Here is a 26,244-nt window from a genome sequence, read left to right as displayed (position 1 = left end):
ACATTTTTCAAAAACATTTCATGCTTAAACCATTTTGAATAATGTTATATAAATATGAAAAATAAATAAGTATTTCAGATATATGGAAGCGATGAATGCTCTCTTACCCTTTTGCCCCATTGAGTAATGGCTATTTGGTCTTCCCTCTATCTCTACAAGAGAAGATGCCTTTGTGCAGGGGTTGCTAAACTTTTTTTACCCAGAGAGCCGCATTGCCCTGCTGCAATCTCTTGGTGTGAGGCGTCAAACATGAGCAGTGACTTGTGCCCCAAAAGTGGGCATGGCTACCTGACAGTCTCTCACAGACAGAAATACGTGCACACACTACATGCAGATGCATCCCACAAATGTTGGCACACACCTACAAATGTTTCCAGGTTTCCCAGAGGCCTCTGACTGGTCCCTGTGAGATGGGCCTTTGGTCTGATGAAGTTGGCAACGGAGGCTGCCCAATTAGGGCATTGTCCCACCAAGGGAAATGACAAGCAATTATTTTTATAGTTTTCCCCAAATCTCAAAGCCACACTTTTTATTGCCCCCTCCATACTCAAGTCCTTTCATTTGAACTTTGAGAGACTCCTGGATTTTTCTGTCAGTCTTCCACTCCCCAGCCAGTCAGCTCTCTGCACCACTCAGCCAGTCACCATGTAAGGCCCCAAAGACCTCAGCCATCTCTCTTCCAGGCAGGAACAAAAATGTGATAAATTTGTATTTTACTAGAGCTGCAGATTCCTTTGCCCTGTTTTGCTGGTTCCAGCCTCTTGTTGTCACAACAGCAATCCAGTCATCGTGTACAAGGCCAGAAGGGCTGCTGCTGCTGCTGCTGTGATGGAAGATGCCTTAGCTTGTTAAGCCAAGGAGGACACACATTTCTTTGGGGCCAGCAAATGGATGCTGCAAACCTGGCAACACTGGATTTGCCAAGGAGGTGCATGTAAAGTCCAGTGTTTGCAGGCCTGAATATCCTCCACCAATCCCACCACCAAATTCAAGTGGGTGGGTTCAGAAATAAGTTTGGAGAGGGGTAGGATCAGCCTGCAGACCAGCAGGTCAAGGCTGGAGAGAGAGAGGTTTGGAAGAGAGATTTCTTACTCTCTCGTAGCTGAGATAAGCACAATGGTGATTGCTCCAAGCACATGAAAATTTGTGTAGATTTATTCCCCACAAAAATGCTTCAGCTAGGCTAGAATAAATTGCAGATGCTTAGCTTTGGAAATAAGTGAATGTTTTACTCAAAGTGTTTCCAGAATTAACAGCAAACAAGTCTCCATCTGTTAGCAGTAAAATGAAGATGAAAAAGGTTCCAAATGACCACAATTATCTAGTATTATCTGGTGAAGGCAGTTGGGAGTTTGGTGGGGTCCCAGACTTCACAATCCATACTACCTAAAGTTAAGAGATTGTTTTTAAGCGTTTACATTCTTGGACAGTGGATTTTCAATGACAAAAATAAAATTACTTAGAGTACACAAGGACACATCTGTCTTCATTCTCTTTTTTCAATTCTGCCCCCTGAGTTTATCTTATCAGCAAAAGTAGACCTTCTTCATCCTCTTTAACCATCAATAAACTAAAAATACCCTACATGATGAGCATCATTAGCTCAGGCACTTGCATTAATTAACTATGTTTGCAGAACTTCTGTTTCTTTTATGGACATCAGATAACAGGAAAATTTTGTACTGTAGACAAATCATCGGTGTTGCTTGTCGCTGCTAAAGGGAGGCTCTTTCGGGCTCACCTTTTCAATTTGGTCTATGGAAATCTATGTGTTGTTTTGGTTATGTCTCTAAACACGTAACCTCTGGCTTGAAAGGTGACAAGATCTGTGAAATGTTGGCTCCTGAAAAAAAAATAAGTCAAAAATTCATTCAAACAAGATTTGCATAATCCTTCCAATAATTATTGAATTTGACATAGTAAAACTGCATCAATTTTTGCAAATGAACAGCAGCTAGCAGCAAAAGAGAACACCAGTATTTATATGTGGAATTTCACCCCAGTCACAGGCAAAGTCCAGGACTGAAGCAGCATCCCCAGCATCTCTCCCTGCCTCTTGTTCTCTCATTGGCTCCTCAGAGCTCTGACTGGGCAGGTCCCCAAGGGGAGGGGCTGCTCCAGACGGAGAAAGAGCTCCAAGCAGGTGCTAAAACGCCAGACTCTCAAGCCCCAGCATGCGGGAAGCGGGGAAGGCGGGTGGGATGGAGCAGCGAGCCCATGGGGACAGCACACCCTGCCAGGCTGTGAGGAAGCCCTTTCCTCTTCTTGACTACCACTTGCCACATCTCCGCTGAAAAGAGCACAATTCGGCATAGACAGTAGTCAACGAATTACTTCTGATCTGGAAACCAAGAGCAGAGCTTGGAGGGATGTACTGTGCAAAACTCAAGACACAGGTATTTCCGAATTCTTTTCTAACTTTTAAGAACATTTTTGCTCAAGGGTATATCTGAGGGTTCTGCACGTGACGTGTGTGTGTGTGTGTGTGTGTGTGTGTGTGTGTTAAATATGAGGTCATTTTAAGAATAACTTTTGTTGTCTGGGTAATGCCTTGCTCCACAAGAGAATACATAGTTGAAGGAGGGGCTTTTGTATAGCTGCAATCTGTACAATACAGTGTGTCACATCTTCGGAGCTGCAAGTCTAAATAGAAAGCTTGCTGGGGAATCCTGGGCTTTTATTAATGCTCCTTTAGGCTTGCACAATGGAATCGGTGTTCCCCATTTACAAAGTTTGGGCATCATCCCATCAAATTTAGTTCCCATTGTTTTCAAGGAAATGTGATTTCAGTAAATGAGATTTAAGAAACTTGCATGGCACCTTTAAAACAAGAGACTGAGATTAAAATTGATTGGCTTATTTAAAATAAAGATAATGTACTAATAGGGGGTTCAGATTGTTGCAGCTATCATGTCTAGAATCTTTTACTTGCTGATGTGCTATATTTATTTAAAGTACAAAAGATTTGGATTACAGCAGTATTAATCTGACAATAACGCCTGCACTTTTAGGGGTTTTCAATTGGCTTTAACTGAAAACCAGTTATCCATTTTACCTGTTGAAAAGCTTCACATACTCCCAAAAGAAGATGATGGTGCAAAAAAAAGGTCCTATTTTGTGCCCCTCTTTCAATTTTAAATGAACCAAAATGTTATTTTGTTGATCTCTCAGAAAAGGTAAGAATTCCAGGTGAAGATCCACAGTACAATCGGAATGCTAGCAGCAGCATTTCAAGTTAATAAGAGCTACTCTGGTATTCCCTTCTCTTCCTTTTCAGGCAATAATTTAGGCAGGAGGCAACTTGAATAATATATGACAATAAAGAAAGTGAAGGAGGTGCTTTAGTTTAGTTTATAATCTTTTAGTGTGAGGGTTGTGACCATTCAGTTGTGTCTAATTATGGGGTGGATCCTATTCATGTCACAACCACTATTTTTCTTTGTCTTTTTACACTTTAACAGGAGAAAGAGAGAGAATGAAAAAGGCAAATATGCATAACTAAAATATAAAAATTCCTGTATCTGGTGATGGGAGTTAAATGGGAATGGCAGGTCTGGAAAGGTTGACGAAGTGTCCTATTAGACACTGACAGCAATCTAGCACTGTGGTCCTCAACTCAACTCTTCCAAAGTTGTCCAATATGACTGTAAAACCACCCAAATCCTGTGGGGTGGAATTCATAAAATCATTGCTTAAATCGCAGGGCTAAATTGTTTTGAGCGAAAGGGAGTCCAAGGCTGGCCATCCACCCGTTGAGTCCACTATTTTCTCTCTCACATTTTTTCCATATTGCATTCAAATATAAGTCCATCCTGTCACTCTTTCTTGCTTGACCCACAGAAACCAGCAGAATCTGCCATTTGTTTGGTAGATACTGTATAAGAAAAGGTAAAAAACAAACAAACCCTAAACCTCCAGAGATGGTACAGGCATTTACCTTCTGCTGTCACGCTATATTTGTAAAATACTACATCTAAGCTTTTCACCATGCTTCCTCCCTTGCCCAACTTGGGATGTGATATTTAAATATCTTTAATACAGGACAGCTAGATGCAGGGCAGAGTGTCGGGGAAGTTCTTTCCAAGGCTTCCTTGGCTCACATCCCCCGCTGACACCCTTCTTTCCCTCCGTTCTGCTTGTTGCGTCTTCTCCTCCACCACAGAAAGCTCTTCAGGACTGGGACTTAGTGTTTTGTTTTTGCCTACATTGCCCTTTCAAGTTCTTCAGGCAAATAAGGACACAGCTCAAAAGGGTGTACTGTGTTTTCAAAGAAAACTCAACAAAACCATTCTTAGTATAAAATAAAGAGTTCTAAAATACTTTCTTGCATGTAAGTCTCCTAATATGGCCAGGTAATTGCATCTGCATAATAAAATCCATGGCTTCACTATTATAATTAATAATTATTTGATTATATCTTTGAGCTGGTGCTTCTCATGTTTTACCATCAACTTTAAGGGTCTGGCTGCCTCCACCCAAGTTGGAATATCGTTTCAGAGGAAGAACTATGAACCTATTTATTAAATGATTGAACATATAGACGAAATTCTGCTGGAAAGTTTTTTTTATTTCTCTGTATGGAAACCCTTGGTAAATAGCAGAGAGAAGATTTCCTGGTGGAAAAGCACCACTTCCAGCCAGGGGGAAAGTCAAGCAGGTCTTTCCCCCCCATTTTGTTTCAGTGTCTCACTTAAAAAAATAAAAATCGCTCCCATCGAAGTCAAAACAAAAAAATATTTTTTTCCTTCCAGTAGCACCTTAAAGACCAACTAAGTTAGTTCTTGGTATGAGCTTTCGTGTGCATGCACACTTCTTCAGATATCTGAAGAAGTGTGCATGCACACGAAAGCTCATACCAAGAACTAACTTAGTTGGTCTTTAAGGTGCTACTGGAAAGAAAAAATATTTTTTTGTTTTGACTATGGCAGACCAACACGGCTACCTATCTGTAACTGGTCCCATCGAAGTGAATGGGAAGGAAAGCCACTTCAGGTCTTGCAACAGACATGACTAAGACCTGTTATTTTCAATAGGTCTACTCTGAGTAGTACATAGATTCAATTTCTTACCCTCCCTTCACCGTAAGGTCCCAGGATAGGTTACAGCAATATAAAATGTTAAAATTTGTTGGATGCATTCCTTATACATTTGGGCAGCTGTAGAATTGCACCCTAAATGAAAAAGAAGAAGATCTTTGATGGTGTTTCAGGGATTCCTTCCTCTTGGCACTCTCAAGGAATGTGGGCTGAGGCGCAACCTTCAGCCATCTGTCCTCAAACAAGTCCTCCATTCTGGTTCCAGTTAAGCCCCACGGAAGGCTTTCCAGAAGCCCAATGGTGTCCTGGGAGGGATGTTTGAGGTGTGGGAATCACAGCACACAGGCAGGGAGGGCCATCCTTCTGCCTGCAGCTGCAGCTCTCAGTATTATTGCTACTACAGTGGTAACTTCAGGTTAAGAACTTAATTCGTTCTGGAGGTCTGTTCTTAACCTGAAACTGTTCTTAACCTGAAGCACCACTTTAGCTAATGGGGTCTCCTGCTGCCGCCGTGCAATTTCTGTTCTCACCCTGAAGCAAAGTTCTTAACCCGAGGTACTATTTCTGGGTTAGCAGAGTTTGTAACCTGAAGTGTCTGTAACCCAAGGTACCACTGCATTTACTTCCATATTATTAATTATTAGGCTTGTTTGCCCCAGCTGACCATTCCCCTGCCCAGCACATGAATAATTATAAGAATAATTTTTGCGTTAAAATTGTTATGTGGTTACATCTTGTAAGTACCAGACCATTAACAGGGCAGTGCTTAGCATGCCTACTCAGAAGTAAGCCTCCACATTCAGTGACGCTTACACCCATGTAAGTGTGCATAGAAGTGCCCTGCTGGTGCAGCCAACACCATTTAATCAGTTTTAATCAAACACAAAATCAGAGGTGGCCATTTCACATTAAAAACTTCCATCAAATAGCAATAAGGTTTTGGTATTTTCCCATTTTTATAAATGAAAAGGTTTCTAGATTTGTAGCATTGTGCCAGGTATGCGTCATTAATATTATTCTACTTCTCAGGTATTAATTTCTATTTGACTGAAATGGACTCAAAACAAAATATCTCATCTGAAGATGGCTCTCTTCCTCCCTATGAGCAACATGAAGACCCCTTTGAATCAAAACTCTCAAAAGAAGCTGACATAGTTGCTGGATTTTATTTATTAATAATTGGTAAGATTCTCAAATTATTCCCGTGAATATACCGTATAGTACTATCTCAGGATGTCTGCAAAGGAACTTGTTGTTGTTGTTGTTTAGTCGTTTAGTCGTGTCCGACTCTTCGTGACCCCATGGACCAGAGCACGCCAGGCACTTCTGTCTTCCACTGCCTCCCGCAGTTTAGTCAGACTCATGTTTGTAGCTTCGAAGACACTATCCAACCATCTCGTCCTCTGTCGTCCCCTTCTCCTTGTGCCCTCCATCTTTCCCAACATCAGGGTCTTTTCCAGAGAGTCTTCTCTTCTCATGAGGTGGCCAAAGTATTGGAGCCTCAGCTTCAGGATCTGTCCTTCCAGTGAGCACTCAGGGCTGATTTCCTTAAGAATGGATAGGTTTGATCTTCTTGCAGTCCATGGGACTCTTAAGAGTCTCCTCCAGCACCATAATTCAAAAGCATCAATTCTTCGACGATCAGCCTTCTTTATGGTCCAGCTCTCACTTCCATACATCACTAGCAAAGGAACTAGATATATCCAAATATCAACCATGAAATCTGCTCTAGGGCAGATTTGGGAGGTGCAAAGGGGGCTGTAGGGAGAGGAAAAGTACGCAAAGCTTTGCTGCACAAGCAGAGGTGCCTCCCCCCAATGGTGAATTCTACCTGTTACGATTATTTGTAATTTCCCCCAATATGTGTTCTGTTATATTTATTGTTGTTGATTTGACATAATGTGAGTCACCTTGAGGCCAATTTTAACAGATGAATGGCTTATGAAGCTTCCATTCGCAATACATTTTGGAATCCCCATAACCATCTAATAACAGGAAAATGGCTATCATGAAGCTGCCAAAGGGGGGATAAAGGGGGGTGGGGTCCCCCCATCGGATTAGGGCGCGATGGAAATCAAAACTAATATTATCCACCAACACTTTATTTTCATGGTTGATATTTGCAAAGGAACTAGATATATCCAAATATCAACCATGAAAATAAAGTGTTGGGGGAAGGGAAACCAGGCGGAAACACCCCCATATCAGACTTAAAGGCAGAAAAACAGAAAAGATCCTTACAAATAAAGCATCGGGAGAAAGAAGCGCGGCGTGGAGGGACGAAGCAGGAAAGCGAAGGATCCCATGAAGGGCGGAGGAGAGCGAAGGGAAAGGGGGGGGGGGAACGGGAGAGGACAATGGCCGGAACAGGGAGCGAGGGAGACCAGCAGCGACCAAAAGTGAAGAAAAATGGCAATGGCCAGAGGCTGAGTCGTCGCCTCCTCCTCCTCCTCCTCCTCCTCCGGCTGGCTGCAAGACAGAAAAACAAAAAACAGGAAGAAACTTCGATTCACGGCCAAGACAACGCCAGATACAACCAAGATGGCAAGGGCACCTAGTGGAGGGACGAGGCAACTGCACCTCCAAAGATAGAAATACCATCTGCCTCACGACTATAGGAGTATCCCATCCATCCCAACAACAGAATCTACTATTCAATTCCACAAGACTGTTCAAGTAATAAATTCCACAAGACTGCTCAATTAATCAATTTTATAAGCATTTACTAACCTGTATGAATTCAAAGAGCCTGTTGATTTATATTGATGCTATTTGTTCTTGTTTAGTCGTTTAGTTGTGTCCGACTCTTCATGACCCCATGGACCAGAGCACACCAGGCACTCCTGTCTTCCACTGCCTCCCGCAGCTTGGTCAAACTCATGTTCGTAGCTTCAAGAACACTGTCCAACCATCTCGTCCTCTGTCGTCCGCTTCTCCTTGTGCCATCCATCCCAACATCAGGGTCTTTTCCAGGGAGTCTTCTCTTCTCATGAGGTGGCCAAAGTATTGGAGCCTCAGCTTCACAATCTGTCCTTCCAGTGAGCACTCAGGGCTGATTTCCTTCAGAATGGAGAGGTTTGATCTTCTTGCAGTCCATGGGACTCTCAAGAGTCTCCTCCAGCACCATTGATGCTATAATGTAATGTAATGTAAAAAGCAATTGATTGCATGGGTCCTTCAAAGTTTGTAAAATGATATAATTTGATAAACTGATATGGACCACAGGTATGAAGTTCACGGCATGCAATGCCTTAAGAGAGAATATAATGAAAATAATCTACAGGTGGTACATGACACCAGTCAAGCTTGCAAAAATCTACCATTTGCCTGATAATAAATGTTGGACATGTAAAGAGACTGAAGGTACATTCTTTCACCTTTGGTGGACATGCCCAAGGATTAAGACTTTCTGGGAGATGATCTATAATGAAATGAAAAAGGTATTTAAATATACCTTTCTGAAGAAACCTTTCTCCTGGGCATGGTCGGCCAATTGGTGCCAAAGAAGGATAGAACTTTCTTTATGTATGCCACAACCACAGCAAGAATACTTGTTGCAAAGTACTGGAAGACACAAGATCTACGCACCCGGAAAGAATAGCAGATGAAGTTGATGGACTACATGGAACTGGCGGAAATGACTGGCAGAATCCGAGACCAGGGAGAAGAGTTGGTGGAGGAAGATTGGAAGAAATTTAAAGACTATTTACAGAAACATTGTAAAATTAATGAATGTTAGAAGGATGTTGGAATGATGTTATGTGGCTTTAGCAGAAATGTTATAAAGGATTTGGGAAAAACTGACTGTTAATTGGTGAAAGGAGGGAAAGTAAAGTTACATTATATTAAGATAAATTACAGGACAAAAATTTGAAAAGATGGAAAGGATTTGCTGAAACAGATAATTGAACTAGAATACAAAAAAGGGAGGTGTGAGGAGGTCAAGGAAATAAGCTAATGAAAGATAAGTTATGGGAAGATTCGCTGTATTTTTCTTTGGGTTTTTTAAATAGATTTTATTTTTCTGTTTTTTCTTTCTTTTTCTCATCCTTTTTTCTTCCTTATTGTGATGTGTTGTATTGTTTTTGTTTAAAATGGTGTTTTTTACTCTTTCTTTCTGTAACCTTTAAAACTTTAATAAATATTATTTTTTAAAAAATAATAATTTGATAAACTGATAAATCTGATACATTGGTATTAGGCAATTTAACGGATATAAAGGTGTACAAATAGAATTACAGAAACAAATTAATCCCTTTTTATTTAATTGGGGTGTGATATATTGCTCCTCAAGTTATCATTGTTAAAGGAAGGATTTGGAATTTAAGATCTAGTAACCCCAAATGGGGGATAGTTAACTGACCAAGTACCACCCAGTTCTCTCTAAAATAAGGAAGTACAGATACTGAGGCTCATTTTTAATTTTAATTCTATATATTTTCTTAATCTTTTTATTTTATTTCATTATATTTGTTGGAAAACTGTAAATAATAATCAAAAGGAGTCAGCTAAGACTGGGACAAAGTTTATACTTGTGTGTACATAGAGAGACAGTCATAATGGCAAATAAGAAAAATCAAACCACACAAATGACCTCCACAGTAGCCTCAAGACATCAATCAGCTGAACTAGACACCAATGTAGACCAAAGAGAGCTCATCATAGGAATGAATAAATCAATAAATGACAAACTTGATAATATGGGCAGCAAGATAGTACAGAATTCCAAATTAATAATGGATCTATCTGGACAGCTAAAAGATTTGACTATCAAGAACATGGAAACAGAGAAAACTGTTCAAGATCTAAAATCCAGAACTAATAAGCATGAGGAACTCACAAAAGAAATAACTAAGAAGATCCATAACGAGAATAAAGACCTGAAGAGGGTCCAGAATACAATCATGGAGGAAACGATGGAATTAAAGAGAGTGCAGGAGGAAACATTAGACCAGATTGCAATTCTTGAGATGCATCGAAGAGAACTCATTCTGTGCTTTAGAGGTGACCCAGAAACTCAAGATGAAGATATAGAAGCTAAACTATCAAAAGAGCTCACCAGTTGGCTAGGAGTACAAAAAGATGAATTGCTACAAGATATAGATAAAATATTCAGAATAAGATCAGGAAAACAAACCAAAGTCAACCAAAGGACCAGGAGATTGCCTGGTCTTTTTGAATTCAAGACTGCTGAAAGATAAAATTTTGCAGAAAAGGAAACTGGTGATTGACGAGAAATATAATAATATACAAAGAAATACCAAAAAGACTTATTAAAAAGAGACTGAATTACAGGACAATAACAGAGGCCTTAAAGAGCAATCATGTAAGGTACAAATGGGAATTCCCTGAGAGGATTTCCTTTACATTTAAAGACAGGAGGAAGACCTTCAGATCTGTTGAAGAAGTTTCGAAATTCTGGCAAAGATATAAGAGAGAACTGGGGGGGCGGGGGAGGCATCACAGGAAAGCGAAGAGACACTGGAGGCCACGGGAGGGGAGTGATAACAACAAACAGCCCAAATCCATATATTTCTATTGCACATCTTTGAATATTGAAACTAATAAAAAATGATGAATTTAAATATTATCTCTTGGAATATTAATGGTTTCTTGATGATTAATGGTTTCTTGATTCTGTGGATGAATTTTTGACACAATGAAAATACAAAACAAAAATGGGTGCTTTTCATTTAAGCAGCCTTTCCATTAGTGTGAATCTATTTTCCGTCAAGGTTTTCTTCTGTGAACACTTTACCATTGAATCCATTGTAGGGTCAAAAAGCTTTACGTCTCATGATTTTATTAATAGTGTTATGAGTTGTGGGGAGGAGGTTAGGCTATATGCCTGAGCCCCCTTTCTAATTCCTCGATCCAGCATGGTAATTTCCTGCCAAGTGTGGGTTGGTAAGGAAAGAAAGGGAGTGGCTCTGTGCCAGAGGGCGAATGGGTGCCCCCCTCCACTGTCTGTTAGGAAGACAAAAGGCCAGAGTCGAGAGGGGAGGGAGATGAGCTAGAAGCTGGAGGCAAAAGCAGCAGCCTGGGAAGCCAGAGACAGAGCCAGGCCTGAATTCTGCTGGGACCCAAGGCTGTGGCTCTGGGAGAAGCAGGACCTTCTTGGGGTGTTAACACTGGGGACCCTCCATCGCAGGCTCAGGTGCCCCCCTCCTTACGTGTGATCATATAGCACGCAACCATGTATATGCGCTAAACAAAAAGAGTCAAACCTGGAAATGGCGGGAGAGAGCTTGAGAGTCCTTATGGCTCACAAAGAGACCCTCGCTGAAACCTGATGAGGACGTCCATGAGGGCGGAGGAAGCCCCAAAGAGACCAGAGGCACAGCAAGGCTTTGTTTAGGCTGCTCAGCCTCCCTGCCTAACAGCGCACCCTCCAGCCTCCAGCTGCCCCCAGAGGTTCAACTCCAGACATTTTGGTCTGGATTGGGGAGAGAAAGCTGGGAAGCAGGACAAAAAATGGGCATTTAGAGGCTTTTCAGACGGTGCTCCTCACATGATTTTTGCTTAGGTACTCAGGGGCCCGGCACGTAACCCACGTGGAAGTGGGGGAACACCAGTATTTGTAAATAAACCATATATCATACAGACACCGTTGTCTCTGCTGTGTCTCATTGTCCCAAAGGAAACCTGGACCCGGAGTGAACGCTTGGACCCCCTGGGATCTTGCACAGCTCAGAGATTGGGGTGGCAGGCAACAGTAGTTTTCCCCTAGGACTGTGACCTGCCTATGTGTAAATACACATATACTGTTTTCTCACCATGGTTACATTCAAGATATGAGCCAGTTACAGCTTTTAAGAACATATCTACATCGTAGATCTAAAATGGTTTGATAATAGCTCTCTTTACCCAGAGAACCTAGGAAAGTATTCTTCTGTGAAGGAGGCTCTTTCTCTTTCAGAAATCTGATTTTCACACAGGTCTGTAGTGTAACTTCTTCTGGAATGAAGTGGGCACCTCCTTCCTCAGGGGACTTGAAATTAGTAACACATCAAAGATGACATCTCCTCTTTGTCCACACTTGATACAGTGCTAATTGTGTAGATGCAATTTGCATGCCCTGTTTTTCCAGTGCAAAGAGCTGTCCTGGAGAGGCACAGTCCAGGACCGCAGTGGATGGGGCAAAAGGGTTAGTATTTAACTCACAACCTGCCATTCCAATGAAAATTATTGCCCCCCCCACATCCCAAGGTACCCCAAGGGGACTTCCTTTTTGGCATTCACCCCCCCTCCAACTGCACAATAGCATTTGCATTTTTAGACATTCGCAGATTGATGTGACATCTGATGTGGCCTTTGGAGCCCATACTGTGATGATGGTGAAGAAGCTTCATTTCGTTGCGCCATGGGGTGAATCTTGTGGCAAAAGAATGTCAAGGGAACGGCAATGGCTGAGCTCTCCAGCTCTTTATACTAGTCTTGTTCATTTCAAGAATCTTACAGTTCGTTTTCATTGCTGTGTATGCAATTGGAGCAGAAATTATTTCAGTTCTGGGGAAAATATTTTGAAGTTTCTTTTGAGTACACCGACACCATTTTTGTTTGATTTTTCATTACAGGGATTATGTCCACTTTAGGCAATGGATATGTCCTTTATATGTCTACACAACGGAAAAAGAAGCTGAGGCCTGCGGAAATAATGACTGTCAATCTAGCAGTGTGCGACCTGGGTATTTCAGGTAATTTAACTTGAGCGGAGCTGAGAATGAAAATATTACCATAGTTCCTGTTCCTATGGACAGGCGTGGACTCTACATGGTTTTCACATTCAGATTTCGGTTGGCATCATTTCTGCCTTGAGTAATGATTATAGAAAATCATTAGCGACATTCAAAGGCCCAAACGTTTAGCACTTCCACAGGTTACTTGGTGTAACATATAAGTGATCAACATTGTTAAATTGATTACTTAAACTTAAACTTAAACAGCTTTGTTTTCTTTTTAGCCTTATATTTAATCATTTATTCTTTTAAGAAACACTGAAAAATTGTGTGTGAGAGAGAGAGGGGGGAGAGAGAGAGAGAGAGAGAGAGAGAGAGAGAGAGAAAGAAATTCACAAACAGCAGAAATGAGGAATCCTGCAAATTTAGATGTTCTTACCAAAATCTGCTGTGCTTCCTTGAACCCACTGTACATATTCACTCTGACAGCTACAGTGTGTGTTCTCATGACATCATTCTGCGACATTTTTCATTTTAAAAAAATCCAGTTCTGAAGAAATGTAGCCTTATTTTAACAAGAATAATGAAATAATTTATATCACTTAAGTTACATTAATATTCAGGTGACTTATTGAAATCACATAATTCACACTTTCAAAACAAAAACAGCAGCTAGAACTGCCATGGTTCATATTTGAAGGCAAATTTGTTCCGGCAAAGCAGTATTAGGAATATCATGGGAAGATAAAATTATCTTAAAATAAAATAAGCAACTTTCCCACCTCCAGCTCCTCTCTGCATCGCAGTTCTTTCACGAAGACTTCTCTCAGTCTCCATGACCTTGCCTGGGCTGTCTTCCATTGCCCCTGTTCTCCCCTGAACTCTCCATTGTCCATACGCTATACAGCACCTTGCATCCTGCTAGGGATAAATAAATATTTATTGGTAATGATATGAGATACCACCTTGCACCTGGAACCCCATCTTGGTCAAATGTGTTTTGGAAATTAAAATGTTTAGAATTCAAGCGCCAGAGTTCTGAAATTACGTAATAGCTGAATGTCAGCAAAACATTCTAGCTTACTAATCTCAACCTGAGAATGAATAATTATCCATGAAGTGTTGTTGGTTTTGGTTGTTGTTCTTCTCAGTAATTTATTTGCATAAAAAGGCAGATTAAAAAAAAGGCTGTTTATACTCTGCGAATCCTGCCATGTCATTCTGTTTTTGAATATGCTGTTTTGCGCTGCTTGAAAAGTTCACTTTCGCGCATCTCCTTCTTGAAATGCTGCTTTGAGGGCGGCAGTGCAAGATCATTGAACTGTGCGCTTTCCTTTCCAGTGCTGGGAAAGCCTTTCAGCATCATTGCCTTTTTCTCCCATCGATGGATTTTTGGTTGGAGCGCCTGCCGCTGGTATGGATGGGCAGGTTTCTTTTTTGGCATCGGAAGTCTTATTACCATGACAGCAGTCAGCCTGGATAGATATTTCAAAATCTGCTACTTATCGTATGGTAAGTGGGGTGGGGAGGATTAATGTCCCTCCTTTATTTTGGAAACTAGAGAGTAAATTTCTCTTTCCATCAATTTAAGCGGCAAACGTTTGTTCAGAGGAATGTCATCCAAGAATTGTGTCCTTGTAAATGGGCAAGAATTAATAAAAACCCCTTTGTGCTCATAAAATTGATGTAGAAAACATCAGGAGGTCTAAAGTCATTTGAATAGTCAGATGGTTAGTTAAACATAACTGTAGTGTTATAATTACTTTAGAATTAGAATTTTGATTGACTGCTATGAGTTGGATAAGATGGGTAGAAATTAAAAAGCAGACGAGAAATCCAAAACTATACAGTTAGGCATAATAAACTAGAAAAGATTTCTTAAATCTTAGATTTAAAAAGTTTTTAGAAAATATCTGGCCAACAATATCATAGACCCAGATAAAACACAATCCAGATCTATTTCCACCCACGTGGAAACTCTGAGCAGTTCCACTCTGAGCCTTTTCTCCAGCCTGTGTATGTGTTTGTTCAAGCGTGAGTGCATGCGTGCACGAGAGAGAGATTTTTTGCCAGGATCCTGGCATTGGGGAAAGGGCCAAACACTGCTACTCATCTCACTGCTGGTCCAGATCCTGATTTGGATGCAATGCAACTGATTTAAAAGAATATTTAAAAGGGTGTGAAGGCAATGTTACCTGAAGGCGACAGACAGATCATAGAGATTGGAAATCTATAGAGCCCATGTGTGAGCTCCTCTCAATGGGAAAAGCAATGGGATAGCTGTGCCCTGACTCACCTTAACCCTCCAGTTTAAGAAGGCAGATTTCCTAAGCTCTGAAAAGAAGAGGAAGCAAAAGGGGCAAAACCTGAGAGGCCACATTTAGCTTACAGTATAATGTCATGCCCCCTTTGAATAACTCAGAGAAGCTATGAACTATGCCAAGCAGGGCACTCAAGATGGACAGGTCATAGTGGAGAGTTTTGACCAAACGTGATCCACCTGGAGTAGGAACCGGCAAGCCACTCCAGTATCCCTGCCAAGAAAACTCCATGGACAAAGGCAACAGGCATATAAAAGTTATGATGCTGGAAGATGAGCCCCTCAGGTCGGAAGGCGTCCAACATGCTACTGGGGAAGAGCGGAGGACAAGTACAAGTAGATTCAGAGCTGATGAAGCGGCTGGGCCAAAGCCAAAAGGTCGCTCAGTTGCGGATATGCCTGGAAGCGAAAGGAAAGTCCAATGCTGTACAGAAAAATATTGCATAGGAACCTGGAATGTAAGAACCATGAACCTGGGTAAGTTGGATGTGGTCAAAAATGAGATCGCAAGACTAAATATTGACATCCTGGGCATCAGTGAACTAAAATGGATGGGAATGGGCGAATTCAGTTCGGACGACCTTCATATCTACTACTGTGGGCAAGAATCCCGTAAAAGAAATGGAGTGGCCCTCATAGTCAACAAAAGAGTGGCGAAAGCTGTACTAGGATGCAATCTCAAAAATGATAGAATGATCTTGATACGAATCCAAGGCAGATCTTTTAACATCACAGTAACCCAAGTTTATGCACCAACTACTGGTGCTGAAGAAACTGAAATTGACCAATTCTATGAAGACTTACACCACCTTATAGAAATGACACCAGAGAAGGATGTTCTTCTCATTATAGGGGATTGGAATGCTAAAGTAGGGAGTCAAGAGATAAAAGGAACAACTGGCAAGTTTGGCCTTGGAGTTCAAAACGAAGCAGGGCAAAGGCTAATAGAGTTCTGTCAAGAGAACAAGCTGGTCATCGCAAACACGCTTTCCCAACAACACAAGAGACGACTCTACACATGGATATCACCAGATGGGCAGCATTGAAATCAGATTGATTATATTCTCTGCAGCCAAAGATGGAGAAGCTCTATACAGTCAGCAAAAACAAGACCTGGAGCTGACTGTGGCTCAGATCATCAGCTTCTTATAGCAAAATTCAAGCTTAAACTGAAGAAAGTAGGAAAAACCACTGGGCCGGTAAGATACCATCTAAATCAAATCCCTTATGAATACACAGTGGAAGTGAGGAACAGGTTTAAGGATTTAGATTTGCTGGACAGAGTACCTGAAGAACTATGGATGGAGGCTCTCAACATTATACAGGAGGTAGCAACGAAAACCATCCCATTCCATGTATGGAAGTGAGAGCTGGACCATAAAGAAGGCTGATCGCTGAAGAATTGATGCTTTTGAATTATGGTGCTGGAGGAGACTCTTGAGAGTCCCATGGACTGCAAGAAGATCAAACCTATCCATTCTGAAGGAAATCAGCCCTGAGTGCTCACTGGAAGGACAGATTCTGAAGCTGAGACTCCAATACTTTGGCCACCTCATGAGAAGCGAAGTGTGATGGCCTTGGAATTGGATTCAGAGGCTGAACCTGAGGAACCCCAGCCTGCACTGGAGTCCCCACCTCCAGGGCTGGCTGAGCCAGGGCTGGGGCTTGAACCTGAAGGGCCCTCACCTGTGCCAGATCCTCAGGAGTAGACACCAGCTGAATCCACTCTGGCTCCGGAGGTGATCGGGGACCCATTGCCTGCAGGTGCTCCACTATCAGCCCTGTCAGGGGAAGGTGAGATTGCCTCTGGGTCCAGTAACCCTCCAGCCTCTCCTGAGCTGCAGAGGCTCAGGGCAGAGAGGCAGAGGGAACTAAGTTCTCGCAGGAGGAGTGCTCGCCTTAAGGCCAGGAGAGGCGAGTCACCTGTGGGCCGGGACCGCCCTATGCCTCAGAGGAGATAAAGGCCAGTCAGCCCAGTCCCAGGTTGCGGGAGCAACATTGTTGGTAACCTGTTCCTGCTGGCACCCTGTCCTGCTCTTCCAGAGTTCCTGACCATGCCCGGCTCCTGGCCTTGGACCCCGCTTCGCCCTTGACGGACAGCCTCCATACTCTCGACCCAGGACCGGACTCAGACCACGCCGCATGGTAACCCCCCCCCCCCCAGGACCAGCACAAGAAGACTCCCTGGAAAAGACACTGATGTTGGGAAAGATGGAGGGCACAAGGAGAAGGGGACAACAGAGGATGAGATGGTTGGATAGTGTTCTCGAAGCTACCAGCATGAGTTTGACCAAACTGCGGGAGGCAGTGGAAGACAGGAGTGCCTGGCGTGCTCTGGTCCAGGGGGTCACGAAGAGTCGGACACGACTAAACGACTAAACAACATAATGTCATGCAGATTCCCTGTAAAGTGCAAGTATGCAAAGAGCAGCAATTCCACAATAGATGCGGAAGGAGCCTAATGTGTGGGGGTTGTGATCTTGCGCCCCTGGCAGAACCATCCAGATTGCGCCCCCCAGACACGGACAAATTAGCTCTTTGTTCTGCCTCTCCTCCAACCCCCCTCTCCATCCATTCAATTCCTCACACACTTCAGTTCCTCACACACTAATCAATATTTTTATTTATAGATGTATTTATGGACATATTTTAGCCAATTTTGTGCGCGCACCCCTCGCCTGCCTAGCGGGGGCCTTCCTCACCCCCCCTAGCTACAGCCCTGTGTTTTCATGGGGTCACTGCCATATGAGGAGGGCACCGAGATCAATGGGAAGGGCCCGTACAATTATGCCAAACCTCCATGGTTGGTAATTTAAACATTCTCCCAGGGACTTTTAAAAGGTCTGATAAATTGGATTACTCACATGTGTACATGTACAGTGGTACCTCGGGTTAAGTACTTAATTCGTTCCAGAGGTCCGTTCTTAACCTGAAACTGTTCTTAACCTGAAGCACCACTTTAGCTAATGGGACCTCCTGCTGCTGCTGCGTCGCCAGAGCACGATTTCTGTTCTCATCCTGAAGCAAACTTCTTAACCTGAAGCACTATTTCTGGGTTAGCAGAGTCTGTAACCTGAAGCGTATGTAACCTGAAGCATATGTAACCCGAGGTAACACTGTATATTTATTGCATAGGCATGTTTTTAGCATTTACTAAGCAATAATACATTTATTATTTTCTAGGTACTTGGCTAAAGAGATGCCACGCCTTTATCTGCTTGGGAATAATCTGGTCCTATGCTACGTTTTGGGCAACAATACCATTTGCTGGCTTGGGGAATTATGCTCCAGAACCATTTGGGACCTCGTGCACTCTGGACTGGTGGCTAGCTCAAGGTTCTGTGGCTGGACAGGCTTTTATTATGAATATCCTTTTCTTCTGTCTCTTATTCCCAACTGCAGTGATCATGTTTTCCTATATTAAAATAATAGCAAAGGTCAAGTCATCCACAAAAGAAGTAGCTCATTATGACACCAGGATTCAAAAAACCCATGTGCTGGAAATGAAGTTAACTAAGGTGGGTACAGGACTCCCAGCGGTTTTTGGAAGTCATCTGCTTGGACTGAAGGATAAAAGTTCAATCAAACTTTTGCCTGCTCACCCAGAGAGCATAGGCATATTTTTGTGCGCTGTTATGTCCAAATCACAGTTTTGTATCCATCTAAATCACGCGGATGGCGCTGTGGGTTAAACCACAGAGCCTAGGACTTGCCGATCAGAAGGTCGGCGGTTCGAATCCCTGTGACAGGGTGAGCTCCCATTGCTCAATCCCTGCTCCTGCCAACCTAGCAGTTCGAAAGCACAAAGTGCAAGTAGATAAATAGGTACCACTCCGGCAGGAAGGTAAACAGTGCTTCCGCGCACTGCTCTGGTTCACCAGAAGCGGCTTAGTCATGCTGGCCACATGACCCAGAAGCTGTACGCCGGCTCCCTCGGCCAATAAAGCAAGATGAACACTGCAACCCCAGATTTGGTCACGACTGGACCTAATGGTCAGGGGTCCCTTTACCTTTACCTAAATCACACACGGAATAGAAGTCACTCGACTTGGGCTAGCCATGTCCATGGATTTCAGAGGGCCTTCTCCAGGCATGACTGGTGGATTATTCACCATCCATGGGGTGAACGGTATGTCTCCCTCCCATCCGTACCCCATAGAGGGTGATGGGTGGATGGGAAAATATCATACAATCTGCCACATCCATGTGATTCGCCTGCCTATTATTGGAGCATCATGGACGAAGACAGATGCTGTTGCAGTATTGTATGAATTAGCCCTAACCTTCAGTGGAGTCCTTCCATTCTAATTTTTGCCTCTGTTATATATATTTTTTATCTTATTCTTAACCTTAAGCATAGATGTCTGCTAAAAGAATGTCTGTGTTATACCAAATGGAAATAGATCTGAATATAAATGTCAAAACTTAAATAAATGTGTTCTGCTTTTCTCAATGTGAAAAAAACCAAAATCTGCTTGCTTCACAGTATCTGCCTTTTGTTATGCAGCTCACAATGTACAGTATATTCATATGTCTATTATACTAAGTGGGGTTTTATCCTCATCATTTCATGAAATGAATCTTCTCACCAGGTGGCGATGTTGATCTGTGCAGGATTCCTCATTGCCTGGATCCCCTATGCGGTTGTCTCCGTCTGGTCAGCGTTTGGAAGGCCAAATTCAGTTCCCATCAAAGTTTCTGTGATCCCAACCTTACTTGCAAAGTCTGCCGCTATGTACAACCCTGTCATTTACCAAGTCATTGACTGCAAATCTGCCTGTTGCCGGCCATGTCCTCTCAAGCCACTGCAGAAGAAAACCTGCTTAAAGAGATCCCAGTATGTTTTTCAGAAGTGGCCAATTTCTGCATGCTGTTGTCAGGCTACTGGTGTGAGTTTGGGGGGTCAGTCTGTTTGAAACCTGAGTCCCTTCTAGATTACGGGGTCCTGGATCCAGTAAGGGTTGTATATATGTGGGAATAACCCAAATAGCATAAAGACGCTACAGTCTTCACCGCTCCTCCTTCCAAGGAAGGCAAAGGCCTAGGACCCCTGGAATCTCTCACTGCTCGGAGACTGGGGTGGCATGAAACAGTACTTTTCCAAAGACATGTAGGACTTGAGGGATTGAAACCCATTTCTGAAAATACATGGGGATGTAACATGACAACAATATGAGCCAGGGGACCAAACTTGAAGTGATGGAAGGCCCAATAATTCATATATTGAGGGTGAGGATTAGCATTTAAGGAATGCAGACATACACCCCTCCAACATATTCCTTCCTCCACCCCAAGATCCAGCTGAATATACTTCTGGTATCAGGATCAGTGGAGGAGAAAAAGTGTTTAACAACAACAACAAAAGCTGTAGAAAGTCAGTTAATCTTATGGGCAGGAGGGTTTTGTATTCCGCATTAATTTTTTACCCAACTCTGTTCGAGTTCTGTGTTTTAACATATGGAAATGCTGTATTTACACAAGAGACTCCTGTATTTTAGTTGTTTTAACATTTATTCAGATTTTAGGTGTCTCAAGATAGCAGTTTTGTGGGCCATTTGATAAATACACACTCATTTTCCTTGATTGTACTCAGATATTACTTGGGATTCAGTTGTGCAATCTAAAGAGGGAGGAAAAGTCTGGGTGAACACCTTATTTATTATTTAACATTAATCAAGATTAATATGACATCAAGGTCATATGACATTATTTTATTTCTTCCCATAGGCCGTATACAATATCTGCAGATAACAATTCTGAAGTAATTAATGAAACTCAACTGGACAGCGAAGAAACTCTGTAAACAGTAATTTTAACCTACCAAGCAACTCTTTTCTTAATTGCTTCCTTTACAACGTTTAACATTAATTTAGCTCTATTTTGCTGTGTTTTTATTTGCATGCATTTTTCCATGCCAAGTGAAAGATCCCCCCCCAAAAAAATAATCGTTTTGTTTGTGTATGTTATAAGAATGTAAACACAAACTTCATTCTTGCAAAGTGCTTACCATTGACAAGGTTGACATCTGCTCTGCTCTGCTCTGCTTTCATTCATTAAAATATATTCACTCTGGTCAGCAACAGCCATACATAAGCAGCAGACTTCATTGGGCAAATGACTGAAGGTCAACCCCCGCAGAAAGATTGTTGACGATGTGTGTTTCTTATTGAGTTGAAAATTGTTAAACAGAATTGCAAGAGTAATGGGTGTCTCTCCATGTGGGTTGTTTGCTCACTCCCACTTCCTGGGCATCCGGTTGCTCCCACCAGTAATTTGTGTTGCTGTGCACACATGACATCAGCCACAGTTCACTTCTAACTGGTAGTTCCTTGAGAAATACTGTGGTTTTATGTGTCCTACCACCTTTGATCCAATTTGAAACAGTGGCATAGCATGGGTTGTCAGCACCCGGGGCAAGGCAAGTAATTTGCGCCCCCTAACCCGTGGATTTGCGGCCCCTAACCCGTGGATTTGCGCCCCCTAACCTGTGGATTTGCGCCCCCTAACCCCCAGATGTTGCGCCCGGTGCAGCCGGCCCCCCTGCACCCCCCACGCTACGCCACTGATTTGAAAAGGACATCTATGTTCCCTCTTCACCCACTGACGTGAACAGAACATGAGATTAGAGACACAGCAAAGGGGGGGGGGAAAGGTCCAACTTCACTGTGTTTTAAGCTGGTGGTGTGTACATAGTCATAGTCTTCATTTGCCGTAGAAAATATATAATACCTATGAAAATGTACTTGCAGAACAATAAGAAAATTGCAATGCAACGTTTTCAAGATATAAGTAGAAGTAGAAGAGGTCTCACTGTGCACTAAAGTACTGCTGATGGGATTGCCATTTAGTCCCTTGGAGCTTCTGGGCTGTGCGCCATGCAAGCGGGGCAGCACATCAGAAAGGGGGCTGGATTGAGGGCTAAGGATCCATCCTTTCAGAGTTCCTTCTCAAAACCACATCCCACTTTAGATCTGGAGCAATATTGATTGCCTCCTGCTCTAGGTACGTAGATTGCTGAGACTGCAGCACCATGGATGAATGATTTATTACCGCAAGGCAGATAGTGTGAAAATGGTGTTATTTAAAAGGTAACTACATGTTAAAGCAAGGGACGCGAGTGGCGCTGTGGGTTAAACCAAAGAGCCTAGGGCTTGCCGATCAGAAGGTCGGCAGTTCAAATCCCTGCGATGGGTGTGAGCGCCCGTTGCTCGGTCCCTGCTCCAGTGTGGTGTCCCAGAGCCAGTGTGGTGTAGTGGTTAAGAGCGGTAGTCTCGTAATCTGGTGAACCGGGTTTGTGTCTCCGCTCCTCTACATGCAGCTGCTGTGTGACCTTGGGCTAGTCACACTTCTCTGAAGTCTCTCAGCCCCACTCACCTCACAGAGTGTTTGTTGGGGAGGAAGGGAAAGGAGAATGTGAGCCGCTTTGAGACTCCTTCGGGTAGTGATAAAGCGGGATATCAAATCCAAACTCTTCTTCTTCTTCTCCTGCCAACCTAGCAGTTTGAAAGCACAACAAAGTGCAAGTAGATAAATAGGTACTGCTCCGGCAGGAAGGTAAACGGCGTTTCCATGCACTGCTCTGGTTCGCCAGAAGCGGCTTAGTCATGCTGGCCACATGACCCGGAAGCTGTACGCCGGCTCCCTCGGCCAATAAAGCAAGATCAGTGCCGCAACCCCAGAGTCAGTCACGACTGGACCTAATGGTCAGGGGTCCTTTTACCTTTACCTTTACTACAGACGTGGGAAGGTTCTTTTATTGCCATCTTTGCCAAAACTTTCATTTAAGAAAACAGGTCCTCAAAGAAATTAGAACACGTTTGACGAATGTTTTCTTTGACGTTTCTTTGATGTTCCCATGAATATCTGCGCTAAGCAGTGAAAGGTTAGCAAAATTTAAGATACCCTTTCTTCTTCTTCTTCTTCTTCTTCTTCTGCTGCTGCTGCTGCCACATCTGGCCTGTCCTCCTCTGTCAGGCAGCACCAACTCCCCGCCCCCATCACTGGTCCCCTCTCCTGGGTCACTCCTGGTCATAGATGAGCTATGATATGTTGCATTTGTTTAACAGAACCGCATAAGAAATAAAAAGTAACACATTTTGTTATTTTTATAGAAGTTTAATTAAAAATCAGTTTTCTCTTTTGATACAAAATTACACAAGCTGGTAAATTTTGGCAAGATACTGAGAATAGTGCCCTCCCCCCAGAAGATAAACATAACAAAACTTCAGAATAATTGAGAGCATTCATCAGATTATCATCGCCCAATCTACACTTCTAATATAAAATGTATATTAGTCACCACCCTACGAATAACTGCATATAGGACAATACTAATAATCTGGATTCCTTGACAATTTTCAGTGAGCCAAACAGCTGATGGTTACAACAAAATAATAAAGCTGTATAAGGAATCCTAATACAATGAACCCTGTAAAATAATGTAAATATGTGCCGATTAGCATAGTTAATCAACACTATAACTCATACGGCCCATTCCGTAATTTTGTACTGGAGTATGTGCTGGTATGTTATGTTGTGCTATAATGTGAAGAGCATGCAAATTGGTGAAATACAACCTTCACACAAATATTGGATCCGGTGGGCTCTCTTTCAGTCCCTAAAATGGTCTGGGGGACTTCAATGCACTGCAGGTTCTTATGGAACCTGCAGCTCTCCCCTCCAAATCTCATGTAATGAATGCAAGAAGTTTTTGATGGATCAAGTGTATTACAATACACTTAAATGCTCCATGAAACAGATGGCAATATTGAAGCCTACAGTAGTATCTCCCATTAACTGGACTGAATACTAATTGCTATCTTTGATAAACACACAATATTTTGCATCTCCTCAAATTCAGCACCACACAGCCGCCCCCGAGACCAGCACTTCCCCAGCGCAGATGGTGGAGTTTATGGCTTGGTTGTGATGGCAGCTCTGCAAATGGCAAGGAATGCAAAAGGCGTATGACTTCCTTAAGCAACTTAGAAAGGGCTTCCCAGGATCACAGTTTCGGTGCTAAAAGCCTGGCATTAAATAAAAGTCTGAGGAAGTTTAAATCTCTACTTTGTTTCCGTAAAATGAACAACAGCACTGAAATAACAACATGGAATGTAAAGTTTGCATTTCATTTTGCATAGCATATTTGATACTCTCTTGTTAAGAACAGAGTGAGGATTAAATGAACGTTTCTCATTCGTCTGCCGTCCTCAAGGGAAAGAAGGGAAGGCAGCCGAAGCACCACATCCAACACCAGCCAGGTTTGCCCTCTAGCACAGCTCTCTTTCTCCAGGCTTTTAAGTGGGTGATTTCTGTCCCACCGAAAACAATGGGAGGATCTCTTCTCAATCCAAGATCAAGTTTAGGAAACAATAGGAGGAAAGCTCATTCCGCTAGGTCTCTGGCTTGGCAGGGGATGGAGGAATGAGAAGGTGCTGAATCCCTCAGGTCCAAGCTTTGTTGTGATGTTCTAACAGTTTCAACCTAGAGGTACTTTCAGTTGTTCCCTAAATGAGAAATATAGCCTTCACCTCAGCTTCCTTTCAACTGATGGAAAATCATATGAATTGTCACAAAGAGTCGGACACGACTAAACGACTAAACAACAACAGCAACAAAATAACAGCATAGCTATACATTGAAATATGTCTGAAGGTTGTAGTTATGTGGTGGGATTTTTAGGATCTTATTTTTTTGCAGAAGACACTGCTGCACATTCCATGTCAATAAATATTTTTGAGTCCCTCAGCAGGACTAAGACCCAGGAGACCAGGGTTCAAATCCCGACTGAGCCATGAAACTCACACGGGTTGACCCTGGGCTAGTCATAATCTCTTAACCCAAACCTATCTCACAGGATTAATATGAAGATAAACTGGGGAAGAGGCGAATCATGTTCACCACCTTGAGGTTCTGAAAGAATAATTGGATGTAAACAGTTGGGCCTACTCTGAGTAAAAGTTAGTTGGCTACAAATTTATGCAGATTATGCTAATGGGGGGCTTTAAAAAATGCTGCCTTTGCATGTTCTTTTTTCTCTAACCCATATTTTTAAAATGGAAGGTGGGGCTGATTGTTTCCAAACTCAGTGTCCTTTTTGTGCAAACCTCCAATCCAACAGAAACTATTATTCCCTATGATTATGAATTGATGGTAATAATAATAGTTTATCAGAATTTATCAGTGATGGTGGTTTTACAGCTGTATTGAATTTAACTCACAGCTATTGAAAACCTATCCCACAAACATATTAACCAACATATTAACAATGTCCTAGTTCTTTTATGTAATGTTCTTTCTCTCCCTCTCCCTCTTCCTCTTCCTCTCCCTCTCCTTCTCTTCAGTTGTGTTTTATTGTCCCTGAAGTTAACACTAGGGGAAACTACCATGGCCTTTCATGTTCCATCTGCATCAGGAGTTCAGAGAAAATGTGTGATCATCCATCTCAAAAGGGCCGCCTCACATAAGCATTTCTGATATCACTGCTCAGTTTATATTGGAACCAGGAATTAGAAGCAACATGGAAAACGCCTCCAAGAGATGTAAATGTCTTTGTAATTACCAGCCTTTCTCACAAGCCCTCAAGAGATTCCACCTCCCTTGTACAGAAGCTGATGGGAGCTGTTAGTAGGAAGCATGGAGGAAGCTATCTCCCTCCCCCCCATCTCTCCCCTTAACTTCCCTCATCCTATTTCCCCCCTCCATATATATATATATATATATATATATATATATATATATATATATTCAAGCAATGTGTAAGTAGTCAGAAAGACCTGCAGGATGCTGAACACTTCTGAAATTCAGGTCACATTTCTATGCCTAAATAATTCAGCCTTAAATGAATTTTTTAGGAACCTAAATTTAGCAATCCACTTTCCACAATCTTTGCGTCCAATGTGGAGTTTTCTTGTTGTTCAATGACATGGAAAGGCAGCATAGGAATTATTATGAGGGTCCAGTCCCCGTGAATGTGACTAACTGGGCCAGAGTGCTGGTGGCCACATTGCTGCCATCTGCTCCTCTGAGGCCATTTCCTGATTTTGGAACATCAAATAGTGAAGTGAGTAGCTTCTCCCTCAACCTCGTGTAAGTCAACTTGAATGTGCTTCTTCCCCGCTTCCTGCTTGGGGCCAAGTCTATCCACGCAGCTCCCGACATTCTCTATTATTCTACATGGAGGTTGCCTTCAAACCCTTCAGACGCTCTG

General features: G+C 42.5%; 1 protein-coding gene across 1 annotated transcript; it reads left to right on the top strand.

Annotated features, from left to right (window-relative positions):
* The first annotated feature begins 2,167 nt into the window (after positions 1–2,167).
* Positions 2,168–21,377, top strand: OPN5 (opsin 5). Its single transcript, XM_083606708.1, has 7 exons — positions 2,168–2,396; positions 6,066–6,218; positions 12,614–12,733; positions 14,057–14,227; positions 18,219–18,553; positions 19,628–19,872; positions 20,763–21,377. The coding sequence occupies exons 2-7, from the start codon at positions 6,089–6,091 to the stop codon at positions 20,836–20,838; spliced, it is 1,077 nt and encodes a 358-aa protein (XP_083462834.1). The 5' UTR covers positions 2,168–2,396; positions 6,066–6,088; the 3' UTR covers positions 20,839–21,377.
* The last annotated feature ends 4,867 nt before the right edge of the window (positions 21,378–26,244 follow it).

The sequence above is a fragment of the Podarcis filfolensis genome, assembly GCF_964270895.1.
Source record: "Podarcis filfolensis genome assembly, chromosome: 3".
Lineage (NCBI taxonomy): Eukaryota > Metazoa > Chordata > Lepidosauria > Squamata > Lacertidae > Podarcis > Podarcis filfolensis.
This window is presented reverse-complemented; position numbering and strand designations above follow the sequence as displayed.